Source organism: Euphorbia lathyris, chromosome 7 (genome assembly GCF_963576675.1).
Source record: "Euphorbia lathyris chromosome 7, ddEupLath1.1, whole genome shotgun sequence".
NCBI lineage: Eukaryota > Viridiplantae > Streptophyta > Magnoliopsida > Malpighiales > Euphorbiaceae > Euphorbia > Euphorbia lathyris.
In genome coordinates this window covers 24,722,783-24,741,304 of record NC_088916.1, presented here as the reverse complement: position 1 = coordinate 24,741,304, position 18,522 = coordinate 24,722,783, and the positions used below count along the sequence as shown (strand labels likewise).

General features: G+C 36.6%; 1 protein-coding gene across 1 annotated transcript; it reads left to right on the top strand.

Annotated features, from left to right (window-relative positions):
- Window positions 1-16,769: 16,769 nt before the first annotated feature.
- LOC136200991 (cypmaclein-like) lies at window positions 16,770-17,547 on the top strand. Its single transcript, XM_065991518.1, has 2 exons — window positions 16,770-16,911; window positions 17,205-17,547. The coding sequence occupies exons 1-2, from the start codon at window positions 16,815-16,817 to the stop codon at window positions 17,384-17,386; spliced, it is 279 nt and encodes a 92-aa protein (XP_065847590.1). The 5' UTR covers window positions 16,770-16,814; the 3' UTR covers window positions 17,387-17,547.
- Window positions 17,548-18,522: the final 975 nt, after the last annotated feature.

Here is an 18,522-nt window from a genome sequence, read left to right as displayed (position 1 = left end):
TATAATTATATACCCCAGCCTATTTTCAAGAGACTTGATATGTAGAATATACTAGTAGCTGATGCTGATGCTGCATATCATTATTGCTATTGAGTAAAGCAATTATACAAAATTAGAGATAAAACAATCAATGTTACTTGCACCATAACCACAATGCTGATATAATTTGGAAAATTTACATACAAATTCACATTTGAAAAACTATCTACAATTATGTTAAATAATGATTTTGAATTATATCAGACTAGTAAAATCAGTACTTTTAATATATTTTAAGGATTGAAATTTATAAATTAAAAGTCTAGAATATATTTTTTAGGGTTTATAATTTATGAATTGAGGTTTAGAATTTTTAAATTAAGACGTAAAATCATAATATATAGAAAATAATGACATATTAAAAATTAAATTTAATGATATGACTTAATTATAATTTTCTACATATTCATGTATTTAACCCTGTAATTTTCTTATCATCAAAACCCACTAACTATCCACGGAACTAGTTTTACTAGTTCAGAACAAGTATTTTTTTTTTTTTTTTTTTTGTAGTAATTCTATCCTAATTAAATTTTTTAAGTTTGCACTCAAATTCTAAATATTTAATTTAAGTAAACTGAGACTTTTAACCATTCAATCGTAAATTTTCCTTTCTAATAACAATATATATATATATATATATATATATATATATATATAATGTGAAGTTGAGATCGCACTGTCCAAAATTCGTCCGGACCTATTTTGAGAATGGTGCCCTGCATGTGTACACTCCAACGACCAAGTTAGAATAGGATAATGAAATAGAGAGCTAAGTGAGAGAGACAGTTTTGGGTCTCCTTTTGAGTATCAAATGTCCTATATTTATAGACTTTGTCTAGAGAAAAAAAGACCTATTTACTCATCGGGTATGACCTGTGAAGGTCCTAGTGGGCCTGAGCCGTTTTATGGCTGGTTCGCCTGGCCTAGGTGGCTTGGGCCCTTCCCATGGTTTGAGCTTCTCTTACTCATTTGACGTATCAGGAAGTCCGCCCCTCTTTGAGTGCGAGCTATATGATATGAGTCGTCTCGTCGATTGGGGGAGGAAAACGAGGAGAGATGGCACGACGGGTTGTCATTTGGGAGAGATTAGCCTGACCACTTGTCATTTGGGAGAGATGAGCCCGATGAGTTGATGTCGGGGACAGTTTGCACATGTTCTAGTGTGGGTAGGTAGGTACAAGGCTCCTTTTGGGGAGTGCTTGTTGAGGACATGGTTTTTGTGACAAGTGTCGGGGGTGTGCATTGACTCTAAGGTTAACATGCCTACTTTTTCCCGATAACTTCAATCACGACAACCGTGGTGGTGTCATCATTATAAGTATTTACGAGGGTGTCGCTTGGACTCCCCGCCATGTGGTATAAATACGGTCATTTGTATGCTTTTTTTTTTGTTTACCTTATTGGTGTAAATTGTTTGTTATTGTTGCAGTTGAAGCCCTTGGTTTGTTGAGGTGTTCCGGAGGGGTGACATTATTTAGCGTGCGGGATTTGGTGTTCGAGCATTTTTCTTTTTCAAGGTTCCCATTAAGTGATAATACCTTCTAGTATGTAGACTTAGTGATGGAATGCCCACATTCCTAGAGTGCCCACTGGGTATTGACACCATTTCGTGTGTAGGCTTTGGGTGTTTGTTGGGAGTGGGTATGGTGTCTTTCCATCCCATAGTAGTTTCTTAATGATTCGAACATTCATATTTGATTAATGTCTAAGGAATCATGGTACCATTCGGTAAGTAGGTATTTGGTATGTCTAGCACTTGCAGTCGTAAGGTGTCCGTTGGGGATTGCTACTAGTCGATATTCAAGCTTAAGCATTGGATTCCCCCATTCATGGGGCATACATCGGATGTTGACATTGTTCGGTGTGTAGGCTTTTATTGAATGAGTACGTTTATTGAATAAAAGAACATCGATAAAATAAGATTTTCCCTATACACATGGTTGGTTTATTATTTATTATCGTTTGAGTGTTTGTACATTCCAAGTGTTTATATAGGGGTGTCCCTATTGAAGGAAATTAAGGCTAAGGTATAGCAGCGGAAATATAAAAAAAAATTTAGCATACTTCCTTTTAACCATAGGATCCGTTAATCGTTATTTCATATAAAGAGGGATAAGAAGAAATACCTTTCGATGATCAATCTACCGTTGCAAACGAAGTGCCCACAACTTCAAAGGAGATGTAAACTGTTTACCAATCTGCCCCTATCCGAAACAGACCTTCCAGACCTCCGAACGACAATCCCTTCGGTGGAAACGTGGAAGAATATGTCTAGAAACTACTGTCCAAACATCGCGACGATCCGACGGTTCAATCTCCGGGAATTCTTGAAATAGTGAACTGACCTGATGTAGGCGAAGAAAAACGAATTTCTCCCTTTTGATTGTTTTTCCTTCTTTCGTGAACACGGTGAGATTAAGTTAGAATCAACCCTTATGAGATGCAACCAAAATAGATTGCCTCTAATAAACCAACACAAGATCAAAGAGAAAGAGGGATGAATAAGATTAATCAATCGATGGAATGCCGTATGAATTCTTGTTCACGAACTTGGGAATAGAATTCTTTTCTCTCTCTCTTAAGCAATTTCGAAAATCACAAGTGGGGAGGGATATAGGCTTAGTCGAAATTCTCATAGGGAGGGGGTATATATAGTCGCTTGTATCTAAACCCTAGTTAGATAGGAATAGGTTACTTAATAGGAATTCCATTCGGAATAGGATTCCTAATTATTATCTTATAATATATCAAATACATGTAGGATAATAATAAATAACCTAATTGGATAATAATAGGAGTATATTAATCTAATTAAAACTCCTAACTTAATTATCTCTTAATTAATTTAATTCATAAACCTAATCAAATTAGGATTAATGGAATTAAAATAATTCCTTATTTACTATATATAAATTTCGGCCCCCTCTATATAAATGGGCCTTACTGGGCTCAATTGGGCTTCCATCTATTAATCATATCCATCTCTCTTTTGGTTCCAAGTCTTATGTGTGATCCATTAGGTCCTTACTACTTCTGGCCGTATGCAACCTATTAAATTAATTTCTTCAAGAATTATATTTAATCCCTTGCATAACGGAATGATGTACAGAGTATGTTATTGACAAGTCCGTAATCATTCCCCTAGAGTCCGTTAAGAAGACAGGTTGATTCTGTCGTTAACCCTTTCGTATTAGTTACGGTATAATACGATCCTTTATCAACTACATCCTTGAACTGAATCTTATGACTATGGGTAATGTCAAGTCACATATAGCGAGACGTTCGTTTTACTTGTTATTGGCCGAGTCAACTCAAAAAGATAGGTTAAGTGAAATCCGAATTTCTACTCTTAAGCTATCACCTTGCAAGGGTTTAGAGTCGAGTCTTCCACAAGCGATCCTTGGATGTATCTCCCATTAATCGGGAGTGATAAATGCTCAATCCAATGTATAACTACCCTGAAATTACTTCCTGTGACACCCAAACTTTGCAGTTCACACCCCAGAGTCATCTCTGTTAAGGATCGTGGGACCACAGGATTAAAGTCTCACATTCAGTAATTCAGGATGACCAATTAACATTCCTTTGAGTCTGATGATTAGTTATACCTATTAATACCAATGAGATGAACAGTTGATAAGGATGAATCTACCCATCCTGTTATCTCAAATCGGATCCCCAATCCTAATGAACAACGTTTCACCGGATCTATGTAACTGTCCAGATATCTATATATGTGAAGCTTGTGAGATCAGCTTTCTGTCGGACAGAAGACATTGTTACATACAAGTCTCAACTGTGATATATCAATCCTAAATATATCACTTGACTTGGGGTGGTTTTAAGTTTATTAGTTTATTATAAAGTTTTGTCTCACTTCATGCTTGTATGAACACTTTATAATCACTTTAAACAAACTTACGGATTTCCTTTTATTAGACTTTATTTAGTGCTTAAAAGGGATTGCCTTTATATAGTTATAAAACATATATCTCATTAAAACAAATGATATAAAGAACAATTCATTTACAATAAGTTTGTATCCTGCAACAATTGACTATAGGACACAAAACCCCAACATACTCCCACTTGGACTAAAGCCAATTGTTTCTAAAACTTATCCCAGTAGAAGTTAAATGATGATCATGTACTTTCTGGGTTAAAGGCTTTGTCAACGGATCTCCAACGTTGTCCTCTGTAGGTACTCTTTCTATTCTCACATCTCCTCTAGCCACAATCTCTCTAATGATGTGGTATCGCTTTAGGTAGTGCTTGGATGCATTATGAGACCGTGGTTCCTTTGCTTGCGCAATGACTCCATTGTTATCACAGTACAGAGTAATGGGATTGACAATGTCAGGCACCACACCTAGTTCTGTAATGAACTTTCTAATCCAAACTGCTTCCTTTGCTGCTTCCGCAGCAGCGATGTACTCTGACTCGGTCGTAGAGAAAGCTACGCTTCCCTGCTTGGAACTTTTCCAACTGACCGCGCCCCCATTTAGGATAAACAGGTATCCTGATTGGGATTTAAAATCATTCTCATCTGTGAGATGACTAGCGTCTGAAAATCCTTGTATTTTCAGATCTCCTTCTCCGTACACTAGAAACATATCTTTAGTTCTTCTCAAGTACTTAAGAATGTTCTTGACGGAAATCCAGTGCTCGTCTCCCGGATTCCCTTGGTAACGACTCGTTACAAATAACGCGAACGCTACGTCGGGTCTAGTGCATACCGTAGCATACATAATCGAACCGATCGCGCTGGCGTACGGGACTACAGCCATGCGTCGTTTGTCATCATTAGTTTTAGGACATTGATGATTGTTTAACTTTACTCCATGTACCATGGGTAAGTTACCTCGTTTCGATTCAAGCATGCTAAACCGATTTAGCACCTTTTCAATGTATGTAGCCTGTGAAAGACCAAGCAGTCTACGTGATCTATCCCTATAGATCTTTATACCAAGTATATAGGTTGCTTCACCGAGGTCTTTCATTGAGAAGTTACCGGATAACCATATTTTCACTGACTGTAAAAGAGCAATGTCATTTCCCATTAACAGTATATCGTCCACATATAGTATGAGAAATGCTATAGAGCTCCCACTTGCTTTCTTGTAAATGCAAGCTTCTTCGCAATTTTGTTCGAAACCAAATTGTTTTATGGTTTCGTCAAAACGCTTGTTCCAGCTTCTAGATGCTTGCTTGAGTCCATAAATGGATCTCTGAAGTTTGCCAACTTTATTTGCATCCTTTGATATGAAACCTTCAGGTTGCATCATGTATACATCCTCAAGCAGGTTTCCGTTTAGGAAAGCTGTTTTCACATCCATTTGCCAAATCTCATAATCAAGATGAGCGGCAATTGCAAGCATGATTCTGATTGATTTGGACATAGCAACGGGAGAGAAGGTTTCGTCATAATCAACACCTTGTTTTTGACGATATCCTTTCGCTACCAACCTAGCCTTGTAGGTGCTAACCTTTCCATCCATGTCAGTCTTCTTTTTGAAGATGCATCTGCACCCTATGGGTTTTATCCCTTCGGGTGGATCAACCAAAGTCCAAACTTGGTTAGTATACATGGAATCCATGGCCTCAAGCCATGCTTTAGAATCTGGACTATTAAGAGCCTCTTCGTAGTTTTCGGGTTCGTTGTCTAACACGGGAACCTCGTCATCATCTCCCACTAGAAAACCATATCTAACTGGGAGTTCACGAACTCTTCGTGATCTACGAATAGGTGCCACTGGAGTCTCATCTAATGGGACTTCTTCGGGTACCTCAACCGCTTTTGTTGTTTCAGTCGTTGTTTCTTCCTCTTGAACTTCGTCGAGTTCAATCACGCTTCCCTTTTGTGTTTCTTCGAGAAACTCTTTCTCTAAGAAGGTTGCGTGTTTGGATACTATTACTTTCTGATCATCTGGATGATAGAAGTAATACCCTATGGTTTCCATAGGATATCCAATGAAGAAACATTTATCAGATTTAGAATCTAATTTGTCGGACGCAACGCGTTTGACATATGCTGAACAACCCCATACTCTCATGAACGAGAACACGAGTTTCTTACCAACGAACAATTCATATGGTGTGGAAACAGCGGATTTGGTTGGTACTCGGTTCAGGGTGAAGAGGGCAGTTTTTAAGGCATAGCTCTAGAACGTCTTTGGAAGTAAGGCCATGCTCATCATAGATCGTACCATATCTAATAGGGTACGGTTTCTCCTCTCGGATACACCATTGTGTTGTGGTGTATAGGGAGGTGTCCATTGTGAGCATATCCCACATTCAGTTAGATAATTCAGAAAATCATCAGAAAGATATTCGCCACCTCGATCAGATCGAAGTGTTTTTATTTTCTTTCCTAATTGATTTTCCACTTCATTCTTGAAGCATTTGAACTTGTCAAAAGCTTCTGATTTTTGCCTCATCAAGTAGATATAACCATAGCGAGTATGATCATCTATGAAGCTAATGAAGTATCTGAATCCTCCTATTGCTTGGACTGACATAGGACCACATACATCTGAATGAATGAGTCCTAGAGTGTCTATACACGCTCACCTTTATTGCTAAAGGGTGTCTTTGTCATCTTACCTTTTAAACACGATTCGCATGTTTCCAATGATTCAGAATCGATTGGATCTATAAGCCCATCTGAATGTAGCTTTTAGTATGCGTCTCTTGTTTATATGACAATCCCACAAGCAAGTTGAATTATCTAGCTTATGTCTTTTGGTATCAATTGCGAAAGCAGAAATCTAACACATAAATCCCATTTTGTGATATTCCTGAAAAATAGAAAATCCCATCTCTATAAAAATCGCAATGTTTGTTCTTTATCGAAATATAGAACATACCAGATGTTGGAGTACCGGTTTTTTCCCTTCTTTGAGGGTAGCTAGGTACACCAAACAGTTTCTTTTCCAATGCCTTTCTTCACCACAGAAGTGGCACTCTCCTTTGGGCTTCTTCACTTCCTTTCCCTTAGTTTTGTTGGGAACGGCTTTCTTACCTTTCTTTATATTGGGCTCAACTGACTTGAGCATATTTGCAAGCTCTTCAAAAGAGGTTTGCAAGTCATTCATCTGATAGTTCATAATGAACTGTGAATAACTCTCTAGGAGGGATTGAAGAATTAAGTCTATGCTCAATTCGTTATCCATCGCAAATCCAATATTAGAAAGTTTGGTAATGTAGCCAATCATCTTGACACAATGTGTCATGACAGATGTGCCCTCTTGCATCCTACTACGATATAGCATCTTGGATATCTCGTAGCGTTCGCACCTGGTCTGTTTCCCAAACAATTCCTTTAGGTGCATGATGATGGAACATGCATAGTTGCCTTTGTAATTCCGATGTCATCGATGCAAGTATGATGCATCCGGCATGATCGTCATCAGCCTTGTGCTTCTAATAAGCATCGATTGGGAGCATCATCCTCAGGGATAGGGGGTATCGATGTATCAAATACATACCCTATTTTTATCGAACTTCAAAACGATTTTGAGGTTACGAAAACAGTCGGTGAAGTTTGAACTATTCAACTTATTATCGGTAAGTATATTTTGCAGATTGGTGTTAGTCATGATTTTAAGAGTGTTTAATTAAACTTGAGAGTGAGAAAGAGTAGACGTATGTTATTCATTTGCTTTAAAGTATAAGAATCTAAAATTATAGGCCTTTTAATTTATTTCAGATTGCTCCCACTATTTTTCCAAATTAATAACCCTCCATATTAATTCGAAGAATTTCACAAATCCTTTAGTGAGCTAGGATCCTAACTCCTGAGATTTCGCCTTGACTTTAGCCAACAAGCTAGTCCCATTTGTTAGGTAGATTCATACAATCAATCACATCTCGAATGTGATTCCTAGGTTATTGGGTTACTAACCACATTAGTAACTAATATGTCATTCATATTAATCCCAACCATTTTGCCCATTAGTTTATGACAACATGAGTTTGCTCATCCAATTATCATAATCTAATTTAAGTATTACCCCATATTCATGAAAGAACGATTTTCGATAATCCAGGTGTTACCATAAGACCCCGAGCTTGACTTTAGCCAACAACCCAAAGGCCCCCAGTACTGCCGGCTGAATTATAATATTAGGGAGGGGCAACCGATTTTAATAACTTGCTTATTTACTTAACTTTTTAACAAGGGATTTTATTTAAGTCTCATAATCTAACTTAGTCTTGATTTGCTTTAGCATACATCAGACATACATACATTCACATACATTGGCGTTATGGACATATCATCTAAATTATTCCGTCGAGCCAGAGACGGAATAAAAGGCCAAACCTAAAGAAATACTAACTATTACATATTTCTCTTTAGGTCCTCCGTCTTCTCCATGACGCCTTGAAATTACATATTAATTTTTATACTACTATAAGAAAACTTCAATTGAATTGAAGGGAATCAGATGAGAGGAGAAATTACAATAGATAGTAGAAAGGCAGGACGCGCAGACCCTATTTCAAAAATACCAAAAGACTAAAAGAGAGTCCAAATATGTCCATAACTCCAAACATGCATAGACTCAATTAAATAAATTTAATTGGTTGATTACATAATCGGCTTATGTAATATTTAGGTTAATCACATTAACTCGTCAAATTAACTTTCATCCAATTTTACTTCTAATCGTTTTGTATCTTTATATTAATCCTTAGATTAATATAACCATATAAAACGTTGATTATGCTCGTCCCATTTATTTTGATTTTAATTCATTTAACACTTTGATTTACATATTGGTAAAAACAAACATTTAAACGAATTATTCATTCGATAATCAAAACAGAAAACTATTAATTTCTGAAAACATTCTAAAACAAATTTAAAACGGTTTTCAGAAATAGGATAATCTACAATAGATTTCCGTTTTATCATTTAGAATTAATAAAACTAATTTTATCAACCTAACTATAAAACTAATAGATTTTGTTATAATGATTATCAACCGAAATAATTAGGAACATAAGCATAATCAGTTTTAATTAACAATTAATCAAAACTTTATTTATCTTTAGAATTAATCAATCAATACTATTTATCAATTAATCCTAACCATAAATATTTATTCAATCCTATTGAAAACTTCTATATTTTCATATATGAAATAACGGATTTAACGATGGCTCTGATACCACTGAAGGAAATTAAGGCTAAGGTATAGCAGCGGAAATATAAAAAAAAATTTTAGCCTACTTCCTTTTAACCATAGGATCCGTTAATCGTTATTTCATATAAAGAGGGATAAGAAGAAATACCTTTCGATGATGAATCTACCGTTGCAAACGAAGTGCCCACAACTTCAAAGGAGATGTAAACTGTTTACCAATCTGCCCCTATCCGAAACAGACCTTCCAGACCTCCGAACGACAATCCCTTCGGTGGAAACGTGGAAGAATATGTCTAGAAACTACTGTCCAAAAATCGCGACGATCCGACGGTTCAATCTCCGGGAATCCTCGAAATAGTGAACTGACCTGATGTAGGCGAAGAAAAACGAATTTCTCCCTTTTGATTGTTTTTCCTTCTTTCGTGAACACAGTGAGATTAAGTTAGAATCAACCCTTATGAGATGCAACCAAAATAGATTGCCTCTAATAAACCAACACAAGATCAAAGAGAAAGAGGGATGAATAAGATTAATCAATCGATGGAATGCCGTATAAATTCTTGTTCACGAACTTGGGAATAGAATTCTTTTCTCTCTCTCTTAAGCAATTTCGAAATAGTCGCTTGTATCTAAACCCTAGTTAGATAGGAATAGGTTACTTAATAGGAATTTCATTCGGAATAGGATTCCTAATTATTATCTTATAATATATCAAATACATTTAGGATAATAATAAATAACCTAATTGGATAATAATAGGAGTATATTAATCTAATTAAAACTCCTAACTTAATTATCTCTTAATTAATTTAATTCACAAACCTAATCAAATTAGGATTAATGGAATTAAAATAATTCCTTATTTCTATATATAAATTTCGGCTCCCTCTATATAAATGGGCCTTACTGGGCTCAATTGGGCTTCCATCTATTAATCATATCCATCTCTCTTTTGGTTCCAAGTCTTATGTGTGATCCATTAGGTCCTTACTACTTCTGGCCGTATGCAACCTATTAAATTAATTTCTTCAAGAATTATATTTAATCCCTTGCATAACGGAATGATGTACAGAGTATGTTATTGGCAAGTCCGTAATCATTCCCCCAGAGTCCGTTAAGAAGACAGGTTGATTCTGTCGTTAACCCTTCCGTATTAGTTACGGTATAATACGATCCTTTATCAACTACATCCTTGAACTGAATCTTATGACTATGGGTAATGTCAAGTCACATATAGCGAGACGTTCGTTTTACTTGTTATTGGCCGAGTCAACTCAAAAAGATAGGTTAAGTGAAATCCGAATTTCTACTCTTAAGCTATCACCTTGCAAGGGTTTAGAGTCGAGTCTTCCACAAGCGATCCTTGGATGTATCTCCCATTAATCGGGAGTGATAAATGCTCAATCCAATGTATAACTACCCTGAAATTACTTCCTGTGACACCCAACCTTTGCAGTTCACACCCTAGAGTCATCTCTGTTAAGGATCGTGGGACCACATGATCAAAGTCTCACATTCAGTAATTCAGGATGACCAATTAACATTCCTTTGAGTCTGAGGATTAGTTATACCTATTAATACCAATGAGATGAACAGTTGACAAGGATGACTCTACCCATCCTGTTATCTCAAATCGGATCCCCAATCCTAATGAACAACGTTGCACCGGATCTATGTAACTGTCCAGATATCTATATATGTGAAGCTTGTGAGATCAGCTTTCTGTCGGACAGAAGACATTGTTACATACAAGTCTCAACTGTGATATATCAATCCTAAATATATCACTTGACTTGGGGTGGTTTTAAGTTTATTAGTTTATTATAAAGTTTTGTCTCACTTCATGCTTGTATGAACACTTTATAATCACTTTAAACAAACTTACGGATTTCCTTTTATTAGACTTTATTTAGTGCTTAAAAGGGATTGCCTTTATATAGTTATAAAACATATATCTCATTAAAACAAATGATATAAAGAACAATTCATTTACAATAAGTTTGTATCCTGCAACAATTGACTATATGACACAAAACCCCAACACCTATTAGACAGGAAAATATGTAGACCGTGTTTACTATAAAGACCTTTCTATGGTTTTTGAGACAAGATAAGGACCTTTTTATTCTTTCCCAACTTTATCTTTTTTAATAGTGATTTTGATGTTGTGGTGTCGCGTAAGACCATATCACTGACTTTGAACGGTCGAGCAGGGATGCATTAGTTATAGTATTGGGCGACCTTCTGTTTGTAGGAGATAACGATGAGGATGGAATTGAAGTTATATTATTTGATGCTCTCAGTTGCATCCCTAAGTGCATGCTTGTTAGTGGTATCTCGTAGGATTGTACTTGGGGAGATCATAACATTATTCTATCGAGGGCATAAATTATACTTGGGTGCATTAGGATTTGCTAATATCTCGCGATTGTGTAAAAAACAGACATAATTTTGCGATCATTTGCCTGGTCGAATAACTAGTCGATATTTGGGTAGTGGATAACAATAATTGAGACAATCTTAATTAAGGCCACTAAAATCCACACACATGTGGTATTTCCCATTGCTATTCTTTACAAGCCATGCATTTGAGAGCCAAAATGGGGTAATGCATTTCTTTATTGAAAACTACATCTATTAGTTTGTCTATTTCCGCCTTGATTGCTTATTGATTGTCCCTATAGTAGAGGTGCTTCTTTTGCATGGCCAAAACTTATGAGGATTTGATGTCCAATCGGTGTGTGGTGTGGTTGGATGAGAGCCCAATGATGTTATAGGTGGTCCACACAAAGACATCGACATGCTCAGCCAGGACTCCTTTGATGTTGTGTTCCAGGGTCGGGAATAGTTGTGTCCCCATCTTCAGATGTGGTCATTGTTCAGGCAAAAGTCTTTAGTGGTTCTAGAGGGTGAGGTGTGTACCCATAGAGATCATTAAGGCTCCCAATTTTTCAATCACCAATATAATTTTTTGGATGTGGTTGAGGTCCACTATATCGCCCTACTAATTATCTGTCTTCCGTTGTAGTGAGGGCCCTTAAGTGCTAGGGAGAGTGAATGTGAGGTTGCCGATGTCGATGGTGGTGAAGATTCTTGAAATGAGTGATCTCCCCATGATGGAATTGTAAGCCAACAATATATGTACCATGACCCACTCGGCCTGGACTTTGACCAAGTTCAGCTCTTTCTCAAAGATGAACGGGAGCAAGATGAGTCCCAAGACTAATACATCTATGTCGAATAAACGCACTAGGGGAAAATTTCCTTCTCCTAGACTTTTTTTTTGAATTTCAACCATGATAGAGCAAACCAAGAGACGAGGTTCACTGATAAGTGTCCAATTCAACGTTCAAATGTCCACTTTAGTGCTAATGTCCACTTTATTGCTAGGTTATTTAATTGATTTAGTGTTATTTTGGGTGTTATTGCTTGTTTTGGTATGATTTATCTCCATAGGACTCAAATGATTAAAAGAAGCAGAATTGGACTTAAGTTGAAACAAATTTGGACTAAAAGGAAATTTGGAGCTGATTCGGAGGAGCTGAAACGAAGATAAAGTTAGTCTTGCCCAAGACTAAGGATTTCGGGAATTGCAGATTCCAGAATTGATCAAGACTCTCCCTTATTCTATCAAGAATGAACCTGGACAGTTGGGAATGACTAAGCATGCACAAAATTAGGAGACATGACATATTAGAAAATATCTTGATTGTGTTTAAAACAAACTATTTTTGTTAGCTAATTTTTAGGAGAGGCTTTTTTCTACAAAAAGCCTGATTTACGTTATTGGAAAAAAAAAGTTCTTTTTAGATTTTTATTTTTCAGTAATCATTTGTTCTCTCTTGAAAATAGATACAGATTGTTCTTCATGGCTATTCATAGCTAAATCCTTATTTTTGGTTAAGGGTTAATTCAAAGGTAGGATTCTTCAAGTTCTGTGAGATCGTTCTACTTCTGTCATTCTTCTTTATTCGTATCATTTACTTATTCACTGTGCTTAGGGATTTCACCCCAATTATTAGTTTACATTTGAATGATAACAACCTATTATTCATTGAATAAATTGACATACAACTATTTGGTTAAACTATATAATCAACGAGTCATTGTTTAGTTGAATCAAAGCAAGTGGTAATTGAGAACATAAAATCGAATCTTGGAATGTATTCGAAGACAAAATCAGATTGACATCTGAAATTCCTCCACGTGACATTAATACATCAAGGTTCAATTTTATCATATCAAGTGAATAATTAATTAGGTTTCTGAATCGATATAGCTGAGAATCGGTTGGCTTAGATTAGGTTCTTCTATTTCATAATGCTGTTAACGGGTTGAATCTTAGCCGCTGAGGTGAGATTATTCGTTAATTAAGGATTAGTTATAGTCTTACTTAGCTAATTCAGTAATACAGAAGAATATCCCAAACTAATCCGATACTTGATTTGGATGAATAATCTTTTCCGTCAATGATCAAGACTAACTGAAATCTTTGCCTGAGGATCCCTTAACTGAAGTCTTATTTAATATTTACATTCAATCCAAATTCTATTTTGATTACTTTTGCTAATTTAGTAAATCAACCTATTCAAACTCCCCCTATTTACTTTTTGTTAATTGCTTGGTTATATTTATGATTAGATCAGTATTAATCCTTTGGGTACGACCTTTACTTACCCTTGTGCAAGCCTGTAACTAGGTCTGTGAAGTATTAATTATTTTTGGTGGATTCGGCAACCGTCATTCACCAAGCTGCTTGTGTCAACAAGGATCTTAGTGGGGAGGGAGGGGATTAGGGCCTCGCTCTGGGAGTGCATAAAGGATGGTTAATTGATTGGGGGGGGGGACTCGTCAATTAGTCCCTTTAGTTTATTTTTTGCGGGGTGAATCTTTTATATATACGGGGGCTCTTTCCCTAATGACTTGTACCTCCTTTTGGTATCACAAAAATTTTCTTCCAATCCATATGAAAGGTTAATTCCCGCTCATCTTAAGTTTCCTTTTATTGGAGACCCGTTCTTGTTCATGGGCCCTATAAAAGCAGTTTTTCAACTTCCTTAGAGAAGTGTTTGCATTTGTCTGTGTTTTGCCCCTCCCGTTTATGGTACTTGCAGTACTTGTCCTTTCCAATCTGAACTTCAGAGCCTGTTTGGAAATCTTCGATGACAAATAGGGTCGGTATGGATTGGTGGGAGGCTCTTGGTGTTGTGATGGTCATGAATCCTCAAAGTAATGGACTGCTTGGCACATCTCGTTTCTACATAATCCATCGGTCTCATGCTTTCATGGTAATAAATGAAGCTTTGTCTGACCGCTAACTTCTGTTGGAGAGACTGGGGGAGATTGATATATAACTTCTGTTGAGGGGTTCACATGTGGTTTTTTTAGTGAGGGAGTCAATGGCTACCTTTAGATTCAATGATTTTACTTGTGAGGAAATATGGTGGAAGCGGGCGAGGTAGCTTCTCAAAGGATCGACAGTGCATTGGTAGACGTCGTTGAGGTTGGAGCTTATCTTCGTATCTTTCACAACCCCTATGAACTAGCCACAAAAAGGTCTTTCAAGAGGTTAAAGGAATCAATGGACTTTGACTCTAGTCCTCGGTACCATTCTTGGGCCACAATAATCAAGGTTGTTAAGAAGACCTTACACATCACATGATCTTTCTTAAAGTACAAGTTGATCATGCTCATGAAAGTGGTGCAATGTTCATTGGGTCATCAATACCTGTATACGTAGAAATTTGAGGTTTTTCCAGTTCTTCGGAAAGCTAGACTCGATGATTCACTGGGCTAGGGGGTCTTATTAGACGTGATCTTTCCCTCAATAGCCTCGCTTAGAACCTTTTTTGTCTAGGAACATTTGAAACTATGCCTCTCAAGCCTGCTTCTTTTCTACGGATGCCTCCTCTATGGTCTTGGGCACTCGGTGAGCGCCCAAAGTAGCATGCCCACATAAGGAATGGCATCCCATAGAGAGTTCGTCATTACATTTGGCCCGACGGTCTGGTTCTACCGATGGTGCTTCTTATATGGGTGAGTTTTTGGCTTGGAGGAATTATCATAGCTTTCAATTTTCCTCCTGAATATCCTTTGAGTTTCTATTATCTAGCAATGTGTCTCGATGTATGGAGCTTGCACCGTTTGGAAGTCTTAGAGGGTTTCTGTTTGCTTCATATCAGGGTTTCTAGTTTCATCTGAGTCTGCCTCGACAAAGACACGTTCCTCCAAATTCTATAGGGCGATAAGGTTTTCTTTGTCTTGTTTCTGCCTATTAGTTCCAAGGATCTCCTTAGTAGGGGTGACTCTGGGGAGTAGTTTCCATCGTGATTCCATTCTTCTACTGAAAATGGAGCAAAAAGTTCGGGGGTGTTCTCATCCACGCTCATCGCACCAAATGATGAAAAGTTGATATCTCTATTCGAATGTCTGAAATTTGTCCAGACCTATATCGGGAGTGGTCCTCTACGTACACTGATGGTCAAGTTAGTATAGAAAAATGAAGTAGAGAGATAAGTGAGAAAAAGAGCTATGGATCCCCTTTTGAGTGCCAAGAGCCCCATATTTATAGGGTTTGGCCGAAAAAGACCTATTTTCCCTTCGAGTCTGAGTCAATTCTTTGACTGGTTGGCCTGATGTAGATGGGCTTGGGCCCCTTTTCCTAATGTGAACTTCCTAGGTTCAACTTATTTGCCGCATCTGGAAGTCCACCTTCTCTTTGAATGTAAGTTATTCGAGATGGGTACAAAGAGTTGTAGTTTGGGGGAGACAAGTGTGACAAGCATTAAGTTGATATTGGAGAGAGTTGAGCGCGACAAATTGAAGTCATGGAGAGTTGATGTATCAACCTGCTCAATACCATGTAGATATTGTCTGCTCTGGCCCAAATCCAACACATTGGGCCTCATAGCTTTAAAACACGTCTGCATGTATTGGATTCACACATTACTAATAAGCCCCAATCACTCCCTCTCCATTTCCGATGTGGGATTCAGTTCATCCTTGCCCCTATCGTCATCCCTTAGGGCCCCTCCTTGCTCATGCCTTCTACCCCAGCGCCACCCACTCTGGACCGGGTCGTTACAATTGAGCTATGAGTTTTACACTAGTAAAAATTGTAAAAGATGATCACAAAAGATATTTGTGTGCATTACCTATGAGTTAAGGTTTGAGTCAAGTTATATATATGACATATAATCAGTCAATTATTTAAATCTTGACAATAGTACTGTACATGGTTGAAATTTTAATATAGAGTGAGCTCCTATTGTACATGTACATGTTTTAAGTAAAAGAACATTTGCGTGTGATACTAATAATAATATTTTTAAACATCACCAATCAACTCGACTAATGAAATAAAAGGTAGCAATACATATTTAGGATTGAGTAAGAAATTAAAATTAAAACTGAGGTAGCTTTCAGATTTAGAAAATACAAATAAAAAAATATACAGATCAGAAAATAATTCAAAGAAGAAAAAGGCAATGACAATAGACTTAGTCACAGGTCACCTGCGGAAAAGGATTAATAAGAGAAAGCAAGTTGTTTATTCATTGACTAGTATAAATAGGAAAACAGATTGAAGGAAATAAATTGTATTATTGTGTTGGAAAGATCAAGATGGCTAATATGAAGATGAATCTCTTGTTTTTTGCACTGATTTGCTTCCATCTGCTTATAAATGAGCTGAATGTTGTTGAAGCTGCTGCAACAATAGGTAAGTAAATGCATCTTATTCTGAAGTAGTGTTTGTCAGAGGCGGATCCGGCCAGGGCTACGGCCCCCGGCCGACGGTTTGGTATATGATAGCCCCTAATTTTAGTTTATGTTGGCATTTTTGTAGGATAATTTCAACATTTTGAAATGGTTGAGTGGGTATGGATGTTTTATCATAGGAGGTTTTAAACCTCTTCATCCTCAATTTTTTTTAATATTCCCGTATATAAAATCCTGTCTCTGCCCACTGGTGTTTGTTGTTGTGAATTGAATAAATATTGTTATGTGAATCAGATTGCAGTGGGAAATGTGAGTACAGATGCAGCAAAGCATCAAGGCAGAAAATGTGCATAAGGGCATGCAACACTTGCTGCGAGAGGTGCAACTGCGTGCCTCCTGGTACTTCTGGCAATCAAGATGTCTGTCCTTGCTATGCTAACATGAAGACCCATGGTGGCAGACCCAAGTGCCCTTAAATTCTTTCTTTTCTTATCTATCTAACAAAAAATTAATTAATATCCCATGCACACTAAGGATAGTGTGACTACTACTATATACATATATATATATATTGGAATAAAATGTTTTCATTTATACTACATATATATGAAATGAAACAGTATGTATATTTGTTGTTTCTTGTCTTGTCTTTGTGTTATTTATCTTCTTTCTGTCTACCAGCTTTCACATCGCTCTATGCCATTCTTTTTTCTAATAACGGCTGCTTCTATACTATATTTAACTTTTATTGAAAGCATTATGGATAAATTACACGCATAAACATCAAAATCAAGCATTATAGTACTAAACTTTAGTAATAGTTGATCAAAATGACCACTCCAATAATAAGTAATCTTTTATAGTACAGTTGATTGAAATTATATTCTAAGAAACTTTAATTCTTGAATATTTTTTATTTTAAAATTATTTACGTTTTATTTGGTTAAAAGACGGAAAGTGATTAATGATGATTTGGAAAATAAAAAATTATAGTTTCATGCTCTAAACAACTTTCACTACGCCAAAACCCTATTCAGACGACAATTAAAAACCATCGTCTCGCGAGATATAAATCTATCACGGGACTCGCTGCCGTTTAGTGTACCTTCACACGACGGTCAGGTTTTGTCATGTTTCGTCATCACACATGACATTAGCCTATTTGTTTAATGTCATCTTACCCTTGTTACAATGCAGCTTATTTATTACTGCTGTCACCTTTAATGTCATCACATGACATTCTAACAATTAAAACCGTTGGTGAGGTTGTGGGAAATTGGCATATTTAATTTGAGATGACAGTTCGTATAATAATTTCTGCCGTTATAGCCTGTTTAGATGGCACATGTCTTAATCAATCATGTCAAATGATTTTTTTCATATGGCAGATACTTTTATTCTAATGTATTTTTATCGCTGTTTAGATGACATTTTTAAAAATTAAGATGTCACTTTATGCCTTCTTTTTCGTTTGAATTTCTGGTTTTTATACCTGAATACAGAAACATTCTAAAATATGAAGATGAAATTCTGTATATCAATGGTTTTAATTTTAATGGAGACCAATACTCATAATATGTTTACATTTGTGCCTATAACGTCAAATCCATAT

Coding starts and splice junctions, on each gene's coding strand:
- LOC136200991 (XM_065991518.1), top strand. CDS start 16,815: ATGGCTAATATGAAGATGAATCTCTTGTTTTTTGCACTGATTTGCTTC. Junction 16,912..17,204: donor TGAAGCTGCTGCAACAATAG/GTAAGTAAATGC, acceptor TATGTGAATCAG/ATTGCAGTGGGAAATGTGAG.